Source organism: Eretmochelys imbricata, chromosome 1, assembly GCF_965152235.1.
Source record: "Eretmochelys imbricata isolate rEreImb1 chromosome 1, rEreImb1.hap1, whole genome shotgun sequence".
NCBI lineage: Eukaryota > Metazoa > Chordata > Testudines > Cheloniidae > Eretmochelys > Eretmochelys imbricata.
The window spans coordinates 165,670,576-165,678,168 of NC_135572.1; the positions used below are offsets into that span (position 1 = coordinate 165,670,576).

A 7,593-nucleotide genomic window follows, 5' to 3' on the forward strand; every position below is an offset into this window, starting at 1 on the left:
ATAAGCCAAATTTTTTAGTAAAAAAGGGAAGCATCAGAGAAGGAGGTAGGCTTATGAATGGGTATAGAGAGGGAGAGGTGGGACACAGCCCCTCTCCCCAACAGAGGAAGCAAGGAGAGGCGGCAGAGCCAGAAGGGAAAAGGCGGGGCCAGAGTGTTCTGCTTCTGGCCGTGCTGCTCTCCCCCCCCCAGCTTCTGCAGCAGCTGCAGCTCTAGGGCTGGCAGGCTGTGGCCACGCCGCCCGGCCCACTGGAGCACGCTGCAGCCATGCCACCTGGCCCAGCCCGCTGGAACATGCTGCGGCCATGCTGCCCGGTCTGGCCCACCAGAGCAGGCTGTGGCTGCGCTGCCCAACCCGCCGGAGCAGCTCTGGCCAGGTCAGAGACATCCTTCCCTGGCCCTCCCCAGATAAGGTGGGAAGGGATGGGGGGGTCCTGGGCTAGGGGTGGAGTCATGTGGGTTACTCCCCTGACCCCCAGCTTCTCCTCCCCCGCCCCGCAAAAAATTCCCCCACCAGTTGCTGTCCCGGCCTGTTAGGGTAAGCAATAGACGCTTTGTTTACTTAGGTTTACCTCCATGCCTGTGGACGCTCAAGGTAAACAAACCATCTCAGCCCGCCAGCAACTTATCCTGATGACCTGGGAGCCAAAGTTTGCCAACTTCTGAATTATAGGGTCGGCTTATGAATGGGTCATAAAACTTTTCTATTTTTACTTATCCATCTTGGGGGGGGGGGGCTTAAAAACAAACCAGCTCATGATAGAGTATATATGGTACTTGTTCTCCATTCTTCTAGGCATTACTTTTTTCATCTACAGATCTTAACTGTTGCATTCTAATGACTAAACTGAAATATTTAATACCTCATTATTATAATTTTGTCTTCATAAGAACTGTACTTTAAGAAATTGTACCCTATTTGCAAATTCTATGTACCTACATTCTGTTGAGCTGTGTGCGTGTGTGTGTGCGCACGCTGCTGGAGAGATGAGTGGCTCTTTATATAAAAAACAATATCTATACCTTTTGTTGCAAATTTAATGATGCTTTTAAGGTGCCTCCTTGCTTCTGCACAGCGCTGCAGATCATGAGATCTGCTGAATCATTTTTTGCAGTTCAGCAGAACAGGAATGTAAGGATTAAGTTCCTGCATTCTAAAAGGGAGTTAACTACATTGAGACTCTTGGGGCAAAGGAAGTCCCCCTCCCCCCAACTAAATTGCACAATAGTTTAACCAAAATTAAGCACACCAAAAGGCTTATCTACACAAACATTGATGTGTGGGGTGGGGAAGCAAGTAATCATGAATATTCTTTTAAAAAGTTATTTGTTGACATTCCACTTCAGTGTAGCTCGATTAATTTTCCTGATTTAAAAATGACTAATAATTCTGAGAAATACAGTTTGTGTTCTTAGCTCTTAAACTAACTAAACAGGATTTATTTTGTCAGCTCTTATGTTTTCCTATAATCAAGGAGCGTACTTTATTTACCACAGGTTGTTCAAACAGAATAACAGTATTACCTTGAATTGTTATATAGAAACATTGAACATATGTATGTGATCTGGGCACTGTAAACATACTGCAGGAAAAAAAAATCAGAAGAGATCACATGAAGATCAGGCTGAAATGGCTTACATTTTGAGTACTAAATTGATTACTCTTAAAATTGAATGAATCCAAGTTACATTTTCTGGTGACTGACAAAAATACTGAAGACTACGACTATGACTCTGCTAGCACTTTGGTCGGTAAAACTTTCGTCACTCAGGAGTATGGGAAAAAACACACCCCGACTGACATAAGTTTTACTTACAAATGCACCGGTCCAGACAGCGCTGTGTCAGCAGGAGACACTCTCCCACTGACATAGCTACCGCCACTCATTGGGGATGGTTTAATTATGCCAGCGAGAGAGCTCTCTCCCATCAGCTTAGAGCAGCTACATGGGAGATCTTACAGTGGCCCAACTGCAGCAGGACAGCTGTGCCACTGTAAGGTCTGTAAAGTAGACAGTCTTAGTAAAACCCTCTTTTTCCCATTGTAATGAGTATTGCTGATTAGTTCAAATAAAATAGATTTCTTGAAAATGTGCACAGCATTTATACACTGTGCATGTCCTTGAGAGTTTAGTAAATCCATATGTTCTGCTTCACATGTTCTTCTGCTCCCAGACTTGTCTTGATTTTTACCTCAGACAAATAGCTATCCATCATTCATACAGATTACTCATACCAAAACCTGTCATACCTATTCTCCAAAGAGTGCCATGCTCTGTTTAATGATGGACATTGTAACTAGTGCTTTAGCACCATACAGATAATACAGCACTAGAACTCCTAGGTACTGTGGCAGATCAACTCCTGTTCTATTTGTTAGAGGATGCATTCGTCTACCTGCCTTCTTTATTTTGTTTTAGGAAGCATAATTTGTAACACATAATCAAACGTGGACCTCAGATTAACTTTATTTTCAGTCTTTAAATCATCTCATCTAATCCCTGACCCTGGGAGCTCTGCACAGATGCCTGGATCTACCCCAGGCAAATCTAACTGCAGAACTGTGGACTTAAAGATCAGTCTTTTGTGTATATATTGTTACCTTAACAGCCCTCTCAGATACGTATCTTAGAAGACGTAATGGAAAAGTTATCAAATAGTATTTTCAGGTAAGACAGAAGTACCATAGTGAAAACAAACTCTGATTGATTAATACTGAGTTTTTAACCTGAGAAATAACTATTCTTCAGAAAACTCTTGCCACCTGTACTGTCAACTCAAAGAACTACATTGTGAGAAATTTTACTGAATAAGTTATATGAAGCTGTTTATGGTCTATACGTGTGGCTAGCCTGCTGCATTACCACATGGAAAACTTGGGTCCAATTCCTGTTTTTTCTCTCCCTGGATCAGCACTGTCTGGAAATCCAACAGAGGCAGCACATTCTTTCCTTGTGGGGAGAGAATACCTTGTGGTGCTCAACAGTACCTGAATGAAGAGTATTGCTGGCTCTAAATGGAGATCTTTCTAGGCTTCCTCTGTCAGAAGAATGATGGAGTTAATAGAATTTGAGACTGCCATAAGTGGGGGGGAAAGGGAGATCCCTCACTGCTTACACAGAGAGTGGAAAGAGTAGCCCGCCCCCCTGCCAAAAAGAAATTCAGGCTATCTTGAATTAAACTTGTGTTTCCTGTTTGCTTTACAGCTCTGCAGTTCTTCCAGGGATCCTAGCAGAGCTATAACATTTTCATTTTGTTTAAGGAGTAAAGTTGACGTTGTAAAATGTAAAGTCTACAGCAATAGTATTGGAATGTTTCTTATTGATCTGAGCATGAACACCAGACACTTCTGACAGATTGCTCCCTTTTAGGCCTCAGTTGGATGAACCAGTCCCATTGTATGAAGCCAAGGTTTCTATGGAAATAGTTCAGAAGAATCAAGCAAGAAAAAGACAAGTCATCCAATTCTGAAGCACAATATCCTTGTTTCTAAGACTGCGAGACAGATATGTAATATACTTGATAAGTAAATTGGTGTGCAACTTCAAATAGTTCTGTAACTAGTGTCTGAAGATAGTGTCTGGGCTGTGAATGTTTTGGTACTGAGACTTTCAGTTTCTCTGTATCAAATCTAATAGAATGATTCCATCAACAACTCTAAAGAGATACTATTAACTTAAAAATCACATCTGTCTGATTTTTTTCGCTCCTATTACTGTTATAAGTAACATCTAAGATTATTTTGGAGTTCAAGAAAAAATATTTTTTCTGCTTGTTCAATTTTACTTTTTGCATTTGCTAGCACCTGAATAGTAGTCTGCTTCAGTCTTTGACATACTCTTTTTAAACAGGGAAGAGGAAAAATATTAAAAAATAGGAAAATGTAGTAGTAAAACTAGAAAAATTGGTGGAGGGATTCTAGCGGCAGGCACAACTTGTAACGTTTTTTTTTCAAACTGATTTGTTTTCAAGTTAATCTTGTCCCTTTTAAGATTTGAATTACTGTTCTATGACCATAACATCACACTTTTATTTAGCTATAAAATTAAGATAGATAAATGTGAATGAAAGATTACACAGATATGAGGTCAGTCTTTTGCTTTAGTGTTCAATTCATGTTTATGTTCAATGCACTTTATTGCACATTGACAGGTTTCAGAGTAACAGCCGTGTTAGTCTGTATTCGCAAAAAGAAAAGGAATGGCCCAACTTGATGATCACTTTAGATAAGCTATTACCAGCAGGACAGTGGGGTGGGAGGAGGTATTGTTTCATGATCTCTGTGTGTATATAATGTCTGCTGCAGTTTTCACGGTATGCATCCGATGAAGTGAGCTGTAGCTCACGAAAGCTCATGCTCAAATAAATTGGTTAGTCTCTAAGGTGCCACAAGTACTCCTTTTCTTTATTGCACATAGACTTGTTCCTTTTTATATGGCTAAAGAGTAGGAAATGTAAACTGGATTTCCATCTTTGACATCATTCCTAAAACACCTTTTGTGTTCTTTCCTTTACACCCTGTCACTTTTGCTCTTTAATCTTAACTAGTCATACGCTAATGTTGATGAGATCAGCTTGTCCAACACCATTCTCCTTTCCACTACCACACACATCAGCATCCATCCTCCAGGAAAAAACCTACAGTTCTTTCAGTGAGGCCTACAGCTTCCTTGCTTGTTACTGCTTGAGATCTGAAGCACCAACTGTTCTATTCATTTAAATATCACTGTCGGAGGGGATGGTTCAAACTGTGAGCACTAGCCCTTTGAAATCTAGGTATTACATTGTTAGATTTAATCTTGAGTAACAGTATATGCAGTGTTGTTGTAGCTGCGTTCGTCCCAGGATATTAGAGACAAGGTGGGTGAGGTAATATCTTTTATTGGGCTAACTTCCATTGGCAAAAGAAACAAGTTTTCAAGCTTACACAGAGCTCTGCTTCAAATTTGGGAATTATTTTGTGGTTTTTTTTTTTTGTTTTTTTACCCAGACCTGAAGAAGAGCTCTGTGTAACCTTAAGAGTTTTTATTTCTCTCACCAACAGAATTTGGTTCAATAAAAGTTATTACTTCACCCACCTTTTCTCTTGACTGTAACAGTATGTCAGTTTTTCTCCTCCCTGGGATTATCACATGTCCTCAGTAAATCCTATAATGCAGATTATAAGAAGTATGAAAAAAATCAAATTTTTCCATTTATGCTACAATGCAATCTTGAGAACAGGTGCTGGTTCATACAGAACATACACATGTAAAATTACATTAAGGCATTGATCTCTCTCATTTGAAATCAGTCTTGAACCCAGGATACATCCAGTAGTGTATTATATTTATTATGTATTCTCCTGCCACTTTCATTTCAGTTTCAATGCCTAAACATAAAAGGAGTGAGAACAGAGGGAATGGAAATAAAAATGTAATGACAAAACTGGATTCGGTTTAACAAAACTAGAAAAGTAACAATAAAATTGCAAAGGGGGGAAAAAAAATTGAGAGACTTCTAGTTCCTAGAACTATCAGTCTGTTCGGTTTTTTTGTTTGTTTGTTTTACTGTACTCTGTACATTTTAGCTGTTGGTCTCATACATTGGGCTGGGGGGAAGCATTTTGCAAATTGTTTTGGTGAATTTGAATGAACTAGGTCCATTGAATGACAGAAGAGTCTCCTTCTTGACATTTCCTCCACAGACCTACAGTGTAGGAGTGGCATGCCAACACACATATCCTTGGAGACTTTTAAAGCAGTAAGTGACTGTGAGGGTGTATGTGCATGTCCCTCAAACCCTAAGTACAATAAACTGCTGATATAAATGCCCCACCCCTTTTAACTATCCCTTAGCTCAGGCAGGGGCAAACTTTTTGGCCTGAGGGCCACATCGGCGTTCCAAAACTGTATGGAGGGCCAGGTAGGGAAGGCTGTACCTCCCCAAACAGCCTGCTCCCTCCCACTTCTCACCCCCTGACTGCCTCCCTCAGAACCCCCCCATCCACACACCCCTTGCTCCTTGGCCCCTGACTATCCCCTTCTGGGACCCCCCCCACCTCTAACTGCCCCCTAGGCACCCTACCTCCTATCCAGCCCCCCCCATGTCCCCTGACTGCCCTAGCCCCATCCAACCCTCCCTGACTGCCACCCCCAAACCTTTCCCCCATCCAACCTCCCCCTGACCCCACCCCCCCAGAACCTCCTGCCCCTTATCCAACCTCCCCACCCCCTTATCATCCTGCTCAGAGCAGCATATCTGGCAGTTGTGCCGCCCAGCCGGAGCCAGCCACGCTGCTGCACTGCCTGACAGGAGCTCGCAGCCCCGCCACCCAGAGCGCTGGCAGCCTGGCCAGCTGAGGCTGCAGGGGAGGAGCTGGGGCCTAGGCTGACCCGGCCGGGAGCTCAAGGGCTGGGCAGGACAGTCTCGCAGGCTATAGTTTGCCCACCTTTGCCTTAGCACCTCCATCAACATGAGCAGTTACGAAATTAATTCATTCTCTTTCTATATGGAGTGTTAGCTTAGATATATTTGTATAGAACCTAAAATTAGTCTAAAGCTATTAGTGTAGCTATTATGCCGAGTTCCAAAAATACGAGCCTAAAGCTAGGCTCCTAAATCCCTATTTAAGCATCTGAATAAAGAGACCTGATTCTCAAAAGTGTTGAGCACCCAGCAGCTCCTGTTGTCCTCCCTTGAAAGTCTCTTCCACTAAAGAAGATGAAGGCTCCTAAAGGGATTTTTCAGCCTTGTCTAGTCTGCTAAGTCAGAAGTGCTGCCTGATGTGGATCTGGACACTTTCTTGGAGGAAGAACCAGTTTGGCTTCTAAGCTGCTACTTATACCACAGCTCCTGATGAGGCTGTCTTGACTGCTTTCTCCTCTCCTCTGAGGGGCAGCAGGGCCTTTTAAGACCTGGTAGGCAGAATGGCATCTGCTTTGGATATTCCTGTAGCAGCTTTGGTCAGCACAATACACTTGCTTTAGTCTGTCCAAAGGAGCGTTGAATCCACCTGTTTCTGTGGCCTCAGTCTCTGAATGGCTGTAGGTTTTTTGACATGGTGATAAAAATGTCTGCACTGGGTCTGCACTAGCGCACTCCACAGTGCAGTGGCAACAGTGCTAAACTAATGCCAGGAAAATCACTTGTGTAGACAAGGCCCAGGTGTGAAAGACTCCTCCCTGTTCTATCCCTTTAGATAACATTTCTGCTTCTTTTAGCATATACCATTCTAGTAAACCTGAAGGTTACTGTGGAAATAGCCTGTAATTAATAGCTTTGATATATCTTCAAATAAATCTTTCTTTCCTCTGTATTACTCTTATATACACATTTTTCCTTGGGCAAGAGTGAGCTGTCTTCCTAATATCTTTAAAGAGATCATCATTAATATTAGTGTGGGTTGGACTTTTCACTGGAATGGAAAAACTTGGTGCAGTTTGGAAATATAGTCTAAAGTCAGACAGAGAACTGCAGAAGTGTAACAGGAGCAGATGAAAATAGCTTGTGCTGGTGAAAAGTGGCACCCAGATTCTCCCTTTGAGTACCATTACGTATATGACAAGCAAAAGGAGTAGTAAACAGCTTCTACTTAGCCAGTACCTACACAATA

The 7,593-nt window shown here is 42.2% G+C and overlaps 1 protein-coding gene across 9 annotated transcripts in view; it reads left to right on the forward strand.

The window, feature by feature from the left end:
- Positions 1–4,893, forward strand: part of CRYZL1 (crystallin zeta like 1) — a 32,307-nt gene extending 27,414 nt beyond the window's left edge. For 6 of the 9 annotated variants that reach the window (XM_077818990.1, XM_077818979.1, XM_077818972.1 and 3 more), the window contains 2 exons: positions 2,623–2,668; positions 3,371–4,892. In XM_077818990.1, the coding sequence (XP_077675116.1) occupies positions 2,623–2,668; positions 3,371–3,470 (146 nt within the window). In that variant the 3' untranslated portion in view covers positions 3,471–4,892. Of the gene's footprint in view, positions 1–2,622; positions 2,669–3,370 lie in introns of all 9 variants that reach the window. The other 3 variants (XM_077819017.1, XM_077819009.1, XM_077819025.1) reach the window with 2 other exon arrangements.
- The last annotated feature ends 2,700 nt before the right edge of the window (positions 4,894–7,593 follow it).